Source organism: Eschrichtius robustus, chromosome 1, assembly GCF_028021215.1.
Source record: "Eschrichtius robustus isolate mEscRob2 chromosome 1, mEscRob2.pri, whole genome shotgun sequence".
Lineage (NCBI taxonomy): Eukaryota > Metazoa > Chordata > Mammalia > Artiodactyla > Eschrichtiidae > Eschrichtius > Eschrichtius robustus.
Genome location: NC_090824.1, coordinates 32892712 through 32909082, shown reverse-complemented (window position 1 = coordinate 32909082; position 16371 = coordinate 32892712). Strand labels below are relative to the sequence as shown.

At 41.0% G+C, this 16371-nt stretch overlaps 1 protein-coding gene across 4 annotated transcripts in view; it reads left to right on the top strand.

Moving 5' to 3' along the window:
* Positions 1-16371, top strand: part of EXD2 (exonuclease 3'-5' domain containing 2) — a 97389-nt gene that overhangs the window by 53433 nt on the left and 27585 nt on the right. For 2 of the 4 annotated variants that reach the window (XM_068543648.1, XM_068543647.1), the window contains exon 2: positions 5160-5545. The exons of 1 other annotated variant lie outside the window; for it this stretch is intronic. In XM_068543648.1, coding sequence (XP_068399749.1) covers positions 5207-5545 — 339 coding nt within the window. In that variant the 5' untranslated portion in view covers positions 5160-5206. Of the gene's footprint in view, positions 1-4177; positions 4327-5159; positions 5546-16371 lie in introns of all 4 variants that reach the window. One more of the 4 variants, XM_068543649.1, reaches the window with a different exon arrangement.

The window sequence follows — 16371 nt, the reverse complement described above, 5'->3', positions numbered from 1 at the left end:
CTGCCTCAGTTATTCTGCTATTGATTCCTTCTAGTGTATTTTTCATTTCAGTTATTGTATTCTTCATCTCTGTTTGGTTGTTCTTTATAATTTCTAATTCTCAGTTAAAAACTTCTAACTTCTCACTTTGTGCATCCATTTTCCTCCTGAGTTCTTTGATCATCTTTGCAATCATTACTCTGAACTCTTTCTCAGGTAGATAGCCTATCTTCACTTTGCTTAGTTCTTCTGGGGTTTTGTCTTGTTCCTTCATCTGGAACATGTTCCTCTGCTGCCTCATTTTGTCTAAGTTGCTATTTTTATTTTTATGTATGTGGTAGATTAGTTACATTTCTTGACCTTGAAGAAGTGTCCTTCTGTAGGAGATGTCCTGTGTGTTCCAGCAGTGCGCTTCTGTCTCATCACCCAAGCTATATGCTCTAGGGATTCCCCTTAAGAGGGCTGGGTGGGTCCTTCTGTTGTGGTGGGCTGACTGTGTGGGGGTCTGGTAGGCCTGGTTGGTCCCTAGTCTGGTTGGTTGCCAGGTCCTGCCTTATGTGGATGCTGCTGGGTGCTGTTAAGAGGGCCTGGTAACAAGGCGACTGGCTTCAGAACCCTAGGGAGTCCTGGGGCTAGTGCTGGCTCACTGGTGGGTAGAGTCAGGGTCCGGAGGACTCCAGGGCTGTTGCCTGTCCCCTGGAGAGTGAAGCCAGGCCCTGAGGTTACTGTTGGACTACTGGCAGGCAGAGCCAGTTCCTGGAGTCTGGCTGCAGGGTCCAGGGATCCCAGAGCTTGTTTTAGATCATTGGTTGGGGGGGAGGTGGCGATTTCTGACACAGTTGGTATGGGTTCTGGGGTGTCCTGAAGCTTGCATTGGCCTGCTAGTGCACAGGGCCAGGGCCCAGCTGGTCCCAGGGTAGGGTGTAGCCTGCTGTGGGCAGGCTAGGTCCACAGGCTGTGGGATTGTGGTTTTCTTGTGTCTGGTGTCTGTCCCCTGGTGGCTGAGGCTGGTCTAGAGGCTAGTGCAGGCTTCCTGGAGGGCAGGGCCAATGTCTGCCCACTGGTGGGTGGAGCTGGGTCTTGGCCCTCTGGTGGGCAAGGCCCTGTCTAGAGGAGTGTCTAGAGGAGGCTGTGGGCTCAGGAAGACTTTAGGAAGCCTGTCTGCTTATGGGTGGGGCTGTGTCCCCACTCAGTTAGTTGTTTGGCCTGCGGCATCCCAGCACTGGTGTCTACAGACTATTGGATGGGGCTAAGTCTTGGCTCTAATGAGCTAGAGGGAGGAGCCCAAGATCACGCCCACCAGCACTGGCTTCCAAATATGACTGAGCTGCCAAATTTAACTGTTGTCAGCTACAGCCGGCTCCCCACCTCTCCAAGGCCAGCAGGTAGGTTTGACTCAGACTCCTATCAAGTTACTGCTTTTGCCCTGAGTCCCGGTGCATGTAAGATCTTGTGTGTGCCCTTTAAGAGTGAAGTTGTATTTCCCACAGTCCTTCCTGAAATTAAGCCCGGCTGGCCTTCAAAGCCAAATGATCTGGGGGCTAGTCTTCCTGGTGCAGGACCCCCAGGCTGGGGAGCCTAATGTGGGGCTCAGAACTCTCATTTCTGTGGGAGAACTTCTGCACTATAACTTTTTTTTTTTTTGACCACGTGGCTTGTAGAATCTTAGTTCTGTGACCAGGGATTGAACCCACACCCTTAGCAGTGAAAGCACGGAGTCTAACCACTGGACCACCAGGGAATTCCCACGTCTGCACTATAATTATTCTCCAGTTTGTGTGTTTCCCACCTGGGAGTGTGGGACTTGGTTATATCATGTCCCCTCCTACTCATCTTGTGGTTCCTTCTTTGTGTCTTTAGTTGTAGACGATCTTTTCTGGGAGGTTTTGGTCTTTTTCATAGATGGTTGTTCTGCAGATAGTTGTGGTTTTGGTGTGCTTGTGAGAGGAAGTGAGCTCAAGGTCTTTCTACTCCACCATCTTGGCCAATCTTCAAGGGACTGTGTTCATATTCTCAGCCTTGGGCAGGTGGCTTGCCTGGGCCATAGTAGGTGAACACTTACAGGTTCTTGTTCATGGACAAGGCAACACTCTCCTGCATCTCCACTGTGCCCTGGGCCTGTGGCCTAGACTTCTGTCCCTGGGCTGGTGATATTCTCTAGAACTGGGGCTGGTATGAGTTCTGGTCTCTGCCCAGCTTTATCTCCTACCCACTGTGGGTTCCCTTCTTCCATTTCTGACACTTGATGATTTCCCTTTCTTCTTTTTAACTGTGTATTAAACTTTTATTATCTTTTTTTTTTAATATTTGTTTATTTATTTATTTATTTGGTTGTGCTTGGTCTTAGTTGCGTCATGTGGGCCCTTTAGTTGTGGCAGGCGGGCTCCTTACTTGCAGCTTGCCGGCTCCTTAGTTGTGGCATGCGAACTCAGTTGCAGCAAGCATGTGGAATCTAGTTCCCTGACCAGGGATCGAACCTGGGCCCCCTGCATTGGGAGCACGGAGTCTTAACCACTGTGCCACCAGGGAAGCCCCTTATTATCTTTTCAATGTTTTCTCCAACATTTGTATTGTTTAGAGTGAGAAAGGGAAGGGTTTTTATGTCTTCTCAGAGTATTTTAACTAGAAATCTTTCTATGCAAGTTCTTTAATCTTATTAAGTCCCAGTTTCCTCTTCAATAAAAGTGCTGGAGAAAGTACATATGAATACTTAAGCATAGTTTCTGCAAAAAAGTAAATATTTTAAAAACAGCATAGCCATTTTACTGTTTTCATTAGTACTGTAATAATTGTTGTGATTCCATTTTTCCTCTCCATTGCTGAATATCTCTGTAGGCATAATTATAGCCCAGGGTTGTTGTAAATATTAAATTTTTAAAAATTTGTTGTTGACGCTTTTAAAAATTGTTAAAAATAGTACACATTGGGAGTTCCCCGATAGTCTAGTGGTTAGGATCCCGGGCTTTCACCACTGTGGCCCGGGTTCAATCCCTGGTCAGGGAACTAAGATCCCACATGCCCCACAGCATGTCCAAAAAGAAGAAAAAAAAAAATGGAATTCCCATTGAATGGGAAACCCTCAGCCATAGAGAAGTGTAAGCAGGCTCTAATAGGTCACTGTGTCTTTGGGCAGTATAGATTTTAGGTCAGAGCCTACAGATGGGTAACCCAGAGCCCAAAATGTTTTTATTTGGCTGGCACAATGTTTCAAAAACTCTAAATTTGTTGCTAACACTTAAAAATGGTGATATTTCACATAAAATTCAGATATCTAACTTTTCTTGAGTAATCAGGATAATCAGGATAATCTGACCACACTGGGCCTTCTTCACAAACAGGATCAACAGCTTGTGCTGAATGGTTGCTCTGCCATGTTTTCTCTCCATTATTGAGACCAAAGGCCACTTACCATTTATTGTTACACATTTACAGTTGTTTTTTAAAATAGTACAGAAATAGTTGTATATGCCTATTTTTCTGTCAAAAATAGGAAAACAAGAGATAGATGGAGAAAAACCACATTGTAAGCATTGATGAAAAAATTAATCAGTTGGTCTAAGAAAGAAATAGAAGATTTTATTCGAGCCAAATTTGAGGATTATAACCCAGGAAGAGCATCTCAGAAAGCTCTGAGACCTGTTCCACTCCTTAGAAGTCAAGGCGCAGTTATGTAAGTTTTTTGAGACAGAGGCTGTACATCAAATGCTGTATTATTGGCAGTTTACATAATCCAGATCTAAGTGCCATGTGACCCCTTATGAGATCAAGAAGGAATGGCATCTTTCCTTACACAACAAGGAGTTGTCTTATTGATGCTAGAATATTGCTCTTTATGGTTGAGCAGGTATTTCTGTCAGTGGGGAAGGTTAGGTTAATGCACAGTGTAGATACACAGTGCACAGTGGGAGGAGAGAGGAGGCCAAAGGACAGAAAAATTTTTTTGGTTTAAATTTTTGTTGTCTTGCCATAAAATATGAATTTTATTTCACGCACAAAAAATGGAAAAGAGGCTATTTTGTGATAGAAAGGAAGACAGTTCCTACATATTTAATAGGATGTCTGTGTCAGTTTTCTCTTGCACTTGGCTTGCTTCACTTATTTATGTTATCCTGTTTGGACCCTGTGGACATTTCAATTTGCAACCTCCTCCTGAACATCCTGGATTTCTAAGTGCTGTTCTTTTCTTTTTCTTTTCTAGTCCTGTCTTCCCTTTTGTACTACCCTAGCTTACCCTCAATAACTGAGTGTGTTTCCACGGAGAACTACCGAGACGTCTAGAGCAACGGAAAATCCATGTGTACTCAAGCCTGTTTGCTCCATCCCTCACCAGCCACGCCTCCTAGAAAAGTAAAAGTCCCCCTACCACTTGCTGATGATTAGATTTTTTAAAAATTTTATTTCTTTCTTTTTGGCTGCGTTGGGTCTTCGTTGCTGCGCACGGGCTTTCTCTAGTTGTGGCGAGCGAGGGCTACTCTTCGTTGCGGTGCGAGGGCTTCTCACTGTGGTGGCTTCTCTTTGTTGCGGAGCACGGGCTCTAGGTTCGCAGGCTCGGTAGGGCTCTAGGTTCGCAGGCTCGGTAGTTGTGGCACGTGGGCTCAGTAGTTGTGGCGTGCGGGCTCCAGAGAGCAGGCTCAGTAGTTGTGGTGCACAGGCCCAGTTGCTCCGCGGCATGTGGGATCTTCCCGGACCAGGGCTCGAACCCATGTCCCTGCATTGGCAGGCAGACTCTTAACCACTGCACCACCAGGGAAGCCCTAGTTTTTTTTAAATTGCAAAACAGACGTTTCCATTCAACTCTTAGAGATTGAAGGTTCAAACACAAACACCCTGAAGAAGATCCATTAACTAAAATTTACTCACAGTAAATCAGCAAGTGGAAGTTAGAGTCTAGTTTATTCTGTTTTGATTGATGTGATTTTATAGGATTAAGAGAGCCCTGGGCAACTGGTAGAGGGCAGGGGGTCTTTCTTGGATGGAGACAGAGGTGGAGTACAGGACATACAAAAGGGGGAAAAAATTTAAAATATCACTGTTTCATGTGGAAATTTGTTGCAATTTTTTTAAGTTTGTGAGCACATGGATTGTGAATGCAACATTTTTTGTGGGGTGGTGGTGGGGGACTTGTGTCCGTGGAGCTTTAAATTCTGTGTGTGAGTATATTGTTGCCATTTGTTTTGCAGATTGTGGGATTAGCGATATGCTTTCCTAAACAACAGAAAAGTTGAAGATGTCTAAACACTTAGTGGCTTGGACAGTGACCACCGTTCTTGGTATGGCTGTCGGGGGGTTTGTCCTGTGGAAAGGCATCCAGCGCCGGAGGAGTAAAGCAAGTCATGTAACCCAGAAGCAGCTGCCACAGCAGCAGCAGAAAGTGCCAGGCAGGAGAGAGCGGCCCGCTCCAGTAGAGGACCAGCCGCACTCCAGTGCCCCCAGAGCCTCGTGGGAAGAGAGGATCCTTGGAGCAAAGGTGGTGACTGTGTCTCAGGAGGCGGAGTGGGATCAAATTGAGCCCTTGCTTAGGAGTGAGTTAGAAGATTTTCCAGTGCTTGGAATCGACTGTGAGTGGGTAAGTTAAAAAGCAAAAACGAAACGTATCTTTTCTGCTTTTCCAGCTAGGGACCTTGAATAGTCAAATAGAGGATAAGATTAAAGGAGAATTAGCTTGTTCTCAACTTATTTGTAAATAGATTTTAGCAGAAGGAGAAGCGGCTTCTCTTCTCAGGATAGGGGAGTGCTTATAATCATGGATTCTGGAGTCTGAGCTACATGAGTCCATTTTCACCACTTATTCTGTGAACTTGAACAGTACTTAACCTCTTTGAGCCTCAGTGTACTTATCTGAAGCAGGGGTGTAATGGTAACTACCGCCCAGGGCTTTCTTAAGGATTCAAATAGATAATCCCTATATAGGCTTCAGCACAATTTTAACAGAGAGTAATTGCTCATTAAATATTAGCTACTGTTAATATTTTTAGTAGTATTTTCATAGGATGCCATGGAGAAGATAGTTAAGGAGGTCTAGTTAAATGTGTTTATTACACAAATTGGGATTTTAAAAGATAATAGTTTAAATGCTAGACACTATTTACTCTAAGCCAAGTATTATGTTGTTTTTTCTTTCATTATCTCATTTAATTTTGACAATAATCCTTTGTAGGAAGATACTGTTATTATTTCTTTACAGATAGGAAGTGTTAAAAGGTTTAGTTACTTGCCCAAGGCTATGAAGTTAGTAACCAGCATTTGAGCTGGTCTTCCTTAACCATGGGTTAATTTTTCTAATAGCTATTACTTTGGGGGAGTTGTTACATAGTTGTGACGAGGATAATATGGTACTCCTACTCTTCTGTCATTCTGATTCACAGAGTGAACTTTAATCTCCTTGCAGCAGAAGATACTACAAAATATAAATAAGTCACAGTAATCATCTCTTATTAATTCAGCATAATACCTTGCCAAAATTCTGTGATCTATGTCTTCTGGGTATCTGGAATACAGTCAAGAGCCAGGAAATGTAATCGAAAGAGGCCCTAAGCAGAATTGCTGCCACAAAATCAGATCACAGGTTGGTAGGAGGAGCTAAAGATGCCAATACAATGATGACCAAGAAGAGAACACCTGACAGTGTGGGAAAAGTTTAGTAGTCACATAAGGCCTTATGGAGCTACTGAGGGTATTTCTTTTTTTTCTTTTTTGGCCGTGCACTGCACGGCTTGCGGGATCTTAGTTCTCTGACCAGGGATTGAACCTGCGCCCTCTGCTTGAAAGTGTGGAGTCTTAGCCACTGGACCGCCAGGGAGTTCTCGAGGGTATTTCTTTATATCAGCAATAGCAGTAGTAGTTTATACCAATGACCTTGGGCCATCAGGAAAGGATTGGGCACCTTTTGTTTATTGTGTATAAGAATTATATCATTTTAGAAATAAACATATTTCTATATCATTTTAGACATATTTACACCAACAACCATAAAAGAAAACATTAGTAAACAGTGAGCTTTAGTAGATTAGGAAAACTCACATTTGCCCAACACCTTGATTATCCTACCAAGTGAAGTATACTGCAGCAACAACGGGGTAGTCCGAAGTGAATAGTAATGCAATCGATTTAATAATAATATGTTTAATCGCTGTAGCAGAGTAAGTTAAAGTGGCAAATAATCCAAAACCCAGTTCCTTATGGCTTTGGAATATATTGAACTTCTTCTGATGCCACATTCCCTTCAGGTGTGATTGCATTTCTCTGATTGCTGCCACAGAAGAACTTTGATCCATCCTCCTTCTTTTCATTCTTCCATTTCTGATTCATTTTCTCTTTCATTCACTTTTGTGTAAGTATTTGCTTAGTTATTGTTTTTGTTCTTGTTTTACACAGTCAGTATTTGTTTCAATTTACCAAAGTGTTTACCTTTTTCTTTGCTCATCTTTCCTTATATCTCAGAACTTTCTGGCATCATTCTCTTTAAGGTTGTCCTTTAGAAGTTCATTTCTTGAGGGGTCATTGATAGTAAACGTAATTATTACTGTTTTGAAAGTGTCCTTATTTTGCTTTTGATCTTTGAAGATATTTTCACTGGATATGAAATTCTAGTTTAGCAGCTTATCATTTTCAAGATCGCATTCCACTTTCTTCTGGCTTCCATTGTTGCTGTTGAAAATAACTGTGAGTGTAAATGTTGATTCTTTATAGGTAATCTAATTTTTGGTAGCTCCTTTTAAGATCTTTTTGAGTTGCTGGTTCTGAAGATTCACCCTCATGAGACTAGTGTTTTTATCTTTCTGTATTTCCTGCTTGGGATTCAGAGAGATATCCTGGATGTAAGGATTGGTATCATATATCAATTTTTAAATTCTCTTTGAAGATTGCCTTTACCCTGTTTTTTCTTCTCCTCCTCTTCCTCCTCCTCCTCCTCTTCTTCCTACCCCTCCTCTTTCACCTTCTTCTTCCTTTTTTTTTTTCCTTCTTCTTTCTTGCTAGAATTAGATCAGCTATATTCTGAACTTTTTCTGCTCTCCTACATGTCTGGTAATCTCTTTTATATTTAACATATCTTAGTCTCTCTGGATTCATTCTGCACAATTTCTTCAGGTCTCTTTTATAGTTCCCTTTTTCTTTCTTTAGTTTTGTGTAATCTGCTATTTAACTTACCCCTTGAGTCTTTTTTTTTTTTTAACCTTTTTTATTGTGAAATAAAACACATCAAGAAAAGTGCCTGAAACAAAAACAAAGAGCTAAATGATTTCACTAAAGAGAACAGCTGTGTAACTGGAAACTAGGTCAAGAAACAGAATTTGCTAGTACCCCAGAAGCTCCCCTTGTGACCCCTAGTAATCACTGTCCTCCCACCAAGGGTTACTATTATCCTGATTTTATGGTATTTACTTTTGTGTTTTTCTTTATAGTTTTACTACTTAAACATGCATGCCTAGGCACGATAATTGAGTTTTGTCTGTCTTTTAAATTTAATGTAAATGAAACTATCAAGTGTGTATTTTGTGTCTGGCTTCTTTTGTTCAACATTATGTTTGTGAGATTTACCCATGTTGTGTGTGACTGTGATTCATTGCCATATGTCCATTGTGTAAATATATCATGATTTATTCATCCATTCTAATATTGATGGACTTTTGGGTTGTGTACAGTTTGGGGCTCTTACAAAGAATGCTGCAGTGAACAAATGCACTTATTATTATTGGGCATATGTATCTATGAGTGGAGTTCTAGGTCATAGAGTTTGTATATATATCTTTAACTTTTATAAATAATGCCAAATTGTTTTCCAAGGTGGTTTTAACTAGTTTACCCTCATCAGTAGTAATGAGTGTACCCATTGTTTCTAGCTGTTTTCAGGAGTGGTTCTATTAATTTAATCTCTCACCAAGACTGTATGAGAATTCCCTTTGTCTTATATCCTTGTCCACATTTGGTACTGTCAGATTTTAAAATTTTAGCCATCCTAATGGATGTGTAGTAATATTTCATTGTGGTTTTAATTTGCATGTCCCTGACCAGTACTGAGATTGAGCATCTTTCTATATTTTATTGATCATTTTGATATCTTCTTTTATGGAGTACTTGTTCAAGTCTCTTGCCTCTTTTTCTATTGAGTTGTCTTTTTCTTACTGATTTATAGTTCTTTATATATTTTGGTTATGGACACTTTGTGAGTTAAATGTCTTCCCCCATTCTGTGGATTGCCTTTACATTCTTTTATTGTTAAAGCTTGATGATCAGAAGATCTGTATAGTGCTGTGTAACAAATCTTACCTTATCCCTAATCGTGAATATACTCTCCTATGTTATTTTCTTGGAGTTCTATGGGGTTTTTTTTTAATACATAAATTTACTTATTTTATTTATTTATTTTTGGCTGCGTTTGGTCTTTGTTCCTGCACGCAGGCTTTCTCTGATTGTGGCAAGCGGGGGCTACTCTTCGTTGCGGTGTGCGGGCTTGCAGTGGCTTCTCTTGTTGCAGAGCACGGGCTCTAGGCATGCGGGCTTCAGTAGTTGTGGCATGCAGGCTCAGTAGTTGTGGCTCACGAGCTCTAGAGCACAGGCTCAGTATTTGTGGTGCATGGGCTTAGTTGCTCTGTGGCATGTGGGATCTTCCCAGACCAGGGCTCGAACCCATGTCACCTGCATTGGCTGGTGGATTCTTAACCACTGCACCAACAGGGAAACCCTAAATGTGTGACTCTGTTTCTGTTTTGTAATTTAGTTCACGTGTAGCCATTTTTAGATTCCACCTATAAGTGATAACTTATGATAAGTCTCTTTTTCTGTCTGACTTATGTCACTTAGAATGATTGTACCTAAGTCCACCCGAGTTGCTGCAACTGGCCTTATTTCATTGATTTCATGGTTGAGTAATATTCCATCGTACATAAGTACCACATCTTCTTTATCCATTTTTTCCTTCCAAGCACATTTATGTTGTATCCAAGTCGAGGCTCTTGTAAACAGAGCAGCACTAAACGTTGGGATGCCTGTGTCCTGTCGATTTTTGGTTTTCCTAAGATATACGCCCATGAGTGGAAGTGCCGTATGCTCTGTAGCTCTGTTTTTTGTTGTTTTTTTTTTGGCTGCGCTAGGTCTTCGTTGCTGCCCACGGGCTTTCTCTAGTTGCGGCGAGTGGGGGCTACTCTTCGTTGCGATGCGCAGGTTTCTCATAGCGGTGGCTTCTCATGTTGCAGAGCACGGGCTCTAGGCACGTGGGCTTCAGTAGTTGTGGCACGTGGGCTCAGTAGTTGTGGTGCACAGGCTTAGTTGCTCCGCGGCATGTGGGATCTTCCCGGACCAGGGCTCGAACCCATATCCCCTGCATTGGCAGGTGGATTCTTAACCACTGCACCACCAGGGAAGTCCCTGTAGCTCTGTTTTTAGATTTTTTATTAAACACAATACACTTCTCCAGAGTGGCCGTTGGCAATTTACATTCCCACCATCAGTATAACAGGGCTTCCCCTTCTCCACGCACTGTCCTGCATTTCTGGTTTTTACACTTTGTGAGGATGGCCCTTCTGACTGATGCGAAGTGATACCTCTTTGTAGTATTGATTTGCATTGTCCGCCTGTTTGGTTGGCCAAAAAGGGCGTATGCGTTTTTCCTGAATATCAGAAAAAACGCATACGCCCTTTTTGGCCAACTGCATCATTGGCGAAGTTCAGCCACTTTTCATGTGCTTTAATGGCAGGTTCAATCTACCTCTTGAAATCCCTTTCCTGCAATTCTGCCTTGCTTACAAGTCCTTTTCGATGACTTACCTCAAGACATTTTTCGACGATAGGTATCATTTATAGCCCTGCAGGTTTGTGAATTGCAGTGCCCCTGAGCTCCATTTTTCAACTTGTTGTTTTGGGAACTGGCCACAAAACAGCAGGATTGCTTCAAGCCCTATTCTGGTTCTGGGGGCAAGCTGAGCCTTTGGTCAGTTCCTCTTCCTGATTGGAAATTAAAGTGGCATGTGCCTGTCCAAACAACTAGGGCTTGTCTCTCATTGGTTTCCCCGCTTCCGCTTCATCCTCCGGACAAATTCCAAACTGTGTGAAACAGGATGTTGAAGGTGCTGACTTCCCCAGGTGGGGAGATTGTTAGGAAAGAGGCTGGAGGGGGGAACCTGACCACCAGGAGATGAGGATATGAGGTGCCTTTTCCAAACTCTTCCCGATCAGCCGGTGTACCATCCTCTGGGTGTCCCATGCATGTTTTAGCTGTAGGAAGGGTCCCCAGCACCTGGAGATTTGGGACCCATGGAATGGGGACCAGGTAGTAGTACTCTAAAGGGGCTGCATTTGCTGGCCCATCCTCACCAAGCCTCTCAGCCCCACGAGTGTCCAGCCTTAGGTCCCATCCAGCTGTGGGTCTAGATGTGGTCTGTCCAGGTTGCATCACAGCCCCGAACGAATTCTGTAAGAATTTCTCTCTCTCTCTCACTTTTTTTTTTTGAATTTATTTTTATAATGGTATATATCTGATTTTCAGTGCTGTGTTTCTTGCTGCTGTACCTCCATTTGATTCACTTACAGAGAGACATCAATAAATTCTTTTTCAGATTCTTACCAGTCTTTTTGTTTTTTTGTTTTTTTTGGCTGTGTTGGGTCTTTGTTGCTGCGCACAGACTTTCTCCAGTTGCGGGGAGCGGGGGCTACTCTTCATTATGGTGCGTGGGCTTCTCACTGCAGTGGCTTCTCTTGTTGCGGAGCACGGGCTCTAGGTGTGCGGGCTTCAGTAGTTGTGGCGCACGGGCTTAGTTGCTCCATGGCATGTGGGATCTTCCCGGACCAGGGCTCGAACCTGTGTCCCCTGCATTGGCAGGTGGAATCTTAACCACTGCGCCACCAGGGAAGCCCGAGTTTTGTGGTTTTAACATTGCATATTTAGATTTATAATCTATCTGGAATTGATTTTTGTGTGTGTGTGTGTATGATGTGAGGTAGGGTTGAGTTTCATTTTTTCCTCTTATGGATATCCAATTGTCCTAGCACCACTGATTGAAAGATAAATCTCACTGCTGTGCAATGCCACTTTACTATAAAACAGGTATCTCTTTTTTTCATTTTCTTTTTTAAAATAAATTATTTATTTATTTATTTTTTGTCTGCGTTGGGTTTTTGTTGCTGGGTGCGGGCTTTCTCTAGTTGTGGCGAGCCGGGGCTACTCTTCGTTGCGGTGCATGGGCTTCTCGTTGCAGTGGCTTCTCTTGTTGCGGAGCACAGGCTCTAGGCACGCGGGCTTCAGTAGTTGTGGCACGTGGGCTCACTAGTTGTGGCTCGTGGGCTCTAGAGTGCAGGCTCAGTAGTTGGGGTGCACGGGCTTTTAGTTGCTCTGCGGCATGTGGGATCTTCCCGGACCAGGGCTCGAACCCGTGTGCCCTGCATTGGCAGGCGGATTCTTAACCACTGCGCCACCAGGGAAGTCCCAAAACAGGTATCTCTATAGGAATAGATCTATTTCTGGACACTTTAGTAGTCTATTTTTCTATTCTTCCACCAGTGATCACAAACTGTCTTAGTTACTGTTGCTTTATAATGACTCTTGATATCTGCCACAGCAAGACTTTCTATCTTGTTTTTTTCCCGGAGGGTCTTGGATAGTCTTGGTCCTTTGCATTTCCTTATTCATTTTAGAATCAGCTTTTCAGGTTCTACCAAAAATAATTTCTTGATATTTTGATTAAGATTGCATTGGATCAATAGATCAGTTTGTGGGGAATTGACTTCTTTCCAATATTGAGTTTTATAATCTAAGAATATTTATTTAGATCTTTAACTTCTCTTAATAATATATTTGTAGTTTTCTGTGATTTAAAAATATTCTGTTTTAAATGAAATCTTAAAAAATGATGTGGGTCTTTCCTGGTGGTGCAGTGGTTAAGAATCCGCCTGCCAGTGCAGGGGACACGTGTTCGAGCCCTGGTCCGGGAAGATCCCACATGCCACGGAGCAACTAAGCCCATGCGCCGCAAATACTGAAGGCTGCGCACCTGGTGCCCGTACCCCGCAACAAGAGAAGCCACCACAATGAGACGCCTGCGCACCGCAACAAAGAGTAGCCCCCACTCACTACAACTAGGGAAAGCCCACACGCAGCAATGAAGACCCAACGCAGCCAAAAATAAATAAGTAAATAAATTAATTATTTTAAAAAGTTGTGTTTCTTTCTGGTATATAGAAATGTAACTTTATATGTATTTCTCTTATACTAAGGAACTTACTAAACTCACTTATTAATTCTAATTACTTGTAGATTCTTTTGGGTTTGTATATAAACTATTATATTATCTGTGAAGTGACAATTTTTTTTCCAGTCCTTACACTTTGTATTTCTTTTCCTGCCTTGCTGAACTGGCGAGGATCTCAATATAGTGCTCAGTATGAGTGGTGACAGTAGGCATCCTTGACTTATTCTCTATCTCAGAATGACAGCTTTCAACATTTTCATATTGAGTACGATATCTTTAGTAGGTTTGTTTACAGATTAAATACATTCAATTCTATTCTTGGTTTCTTAAGAGTTGTTTTGTTTTGTTTTGTTTTCTTTTGTTTTGTTTTGGCTGCGCCACGCAGCTTATGGAATCTTAGTTCCCTGATCAGGCACTGAACCCGGGCTCTTGGCAGTGAAAGTGTGGAGTCCTAACCACTGGACCACCAGGGAATTCCCAAGAGTTTTTTTTTTTTTTTTTTTAAAGAATGAGATATTGTCATTTGCAGCAGCAAGAATGGACCTAGAGAATATCATACCAAGTAAAGTAAGTCAGACAGAGAAGTACAAATATTAATAGGATATCACTTATATGTGGAATCTAAAAATGATAAATGAATCTATATACAAAACAGAAATAGACTCACAGACATAGAAAACAAACTTATGATTAACAAAGGGGAAAGGGGGTGGAGGAGGGATAAACTAGGAGTATGAGATTAACAGATATGAACTATTATACATAAAATAGATAAGCAACAAGGATTTATTGTATAGCACAGGGAACTAGATTTAATATCTTATAATAACCTATAATGGAAAATAATTTGAAATATATATATACATATATACATATATATATATATAAAACAATCACTTTGCTGTACACCTGAAACTAACACAATATTGTAAATCAATTATACTTCAATTTTAAAAAAGTTTTTTTAAAATTATGAATAGTTGTTGAATTTTATTAAGTGCCTTTTCTGAATTTCTTGAGATGAGTATGTAGTTTTTCTCCTTTATTCTGTTCTTGTGGTGAAAATACATTGATTTTTGAATTCCTGGAATAAATCCAACTTGGTCATGATGTCTTATTCTCCTTATACATTGCTGAATTCACTTTACTAGTGTTTTAAAAATAATCTATATTCATGAGTGATATTGGCTTATAATTTTCCTTTCTAGAAATGACCTTGTCAGATTTTGATTAAAATGTTATGCTGGCCTCATACAAGTTAGGGCTGTTCCTTGTTTTTGTGTTCTCTGGAAGAGTTTGTGTAAGATTGTCACTCTTTTTTCCTTAAATGTTTGATTAGAATCTACTGGTGAAGCCATCTGGAGTTTTCTTTTGAGGGAAGTTTTTGAATTATGAATACAATTTTTAAAATAGTGTTGGGGCTATTCATATTTTCTATTTCTTCATGTCTGTTTTGATAAATTTTATTTTTCATCTAAATATGTCTTCTTTCAAAATTTTAAATTACAGGCATATACTTGTTTATAATATCCAGTGACATTTTTTTTTTTTTTCCTATCTGATGGATATGGAAGGACATTTTTGACAATGCTTATTGGCTTCTCTTTTTTTTTCTTGATTACTCCTTCCATGGGTTTATCAGTGTTATTAGTCTTTTCAGAGAACCAACTTCTGGCTTTGTTGATCTTTATTGTATGTTTATGTTCCATTATGCTGATTTCTGCTCTTTATTATTTCTTTTCATCTACTTGTTTGGGTATAATTTGCTATTCTCCATTTATTCTTCGACCTACTCTAATCTGACATCCTACCATACTACTCCACTGAAACGGATGAAGTTGATGGCTTTCTTGTTTTCCAGTCCAGTGGACACTTATTTGGACTCATGTTATTCTAGCTCTCAAAAGCATCTGCATAATTCCTGCACGAGACATTCTCTTTGGCTTTCATGCCATCATACTCTCCTATCTCCTATCTTACTGTTCTTTCCTCTTTTTCCTTTTCTGATCCCCCTTCTACCTCACATCCAAATATTGAGTTGACGTAGGCTTGGTCTCTTCTGTATCCACCCCAGGGACTGCAAACTCAGATGCCTACAAGGTCCAGACAGGAAATGTAAATGAACAATGTAGAGTGATTGTTTGCATTTTCGAATGCATAGGAACATTCTTCAGTTTCATAAAGAAGTATGCTCCCTCCCTTTTTTCTTTAAACACAAGGCCTCTGTGATCTATCTTCCATTTTCCTAGTTTTGATAGAGACATGGATCCTGAGAAATATTTCTTTGCTGGAAAAACAGTGGTTTACAAATACAGTGATAAATGGGAAATGACAGTTGGCTTCAGTGTTGAGAAGACATTATGGTGAATTAGAGAATTCATGCCTTATATAAATGAGGAAGCTGCTATACAGTTCAAGCCAAGTGTTGCCAGATTGTCCAGTTCTTTAAAAAGAAGCTCGATATATTCTAGATTTTTTTAAAATGTGAACTCCACTGCAATTTAAAAGTTCTGGCACAAGTTTTTAAGATGTGGAGATCAAAAAAATATATAATATTAAACATCTGTGGGTCAGCAGACAGGTCCAAGGACCACTAATTTATGTCCTCTAATCTATATTCTTTTTCTAAGTGACCTCATCTAGTTTTGTAGCTTTAAATATCGTTGATAGGCTGAAGACTCTCAAAATTAGAACTCCAGCCCTTTACATCCACCTGTCTACTTGACATCTCCCTTGAATGTCTAATAGTCATCTCAGACTTAACATGTTCCTAACAGACCTCTTGATTTTTCTTCCCAAACCTGTACCTAGGTAGACTAGGGATACCTAGTCTTCTCCACCTTTAAGATTAAAATCAAGAGAGACGTCCTCCCCGCTATGGTTTGTCTAACAGAAGTGATATGATTGAAAGTCAGACACAAAAAGGCAGTTATAATATGTTAAGTTTCTTTAATGGCAAAATATGTGGAAATTCAAAGAAGTGGTTCTAGAAAGCAGGAAATAACACAGCATTCTACCAGATAGAGGTATGTGTTTCCAGATTCCCCCGAGTTACCCATGGTGATGTGTAACCATGGATAAATCACCTGTATAAAATGAGGATTCTGCCATGTTTTAGAAGCTATTATTGCCTTTCTCCTGGGGAGAGGGAGATGTTAAATAGATTTCTGGCCTCTGACTCCTGCCTGATTTTTTCTGGAGTCTCTGGCTA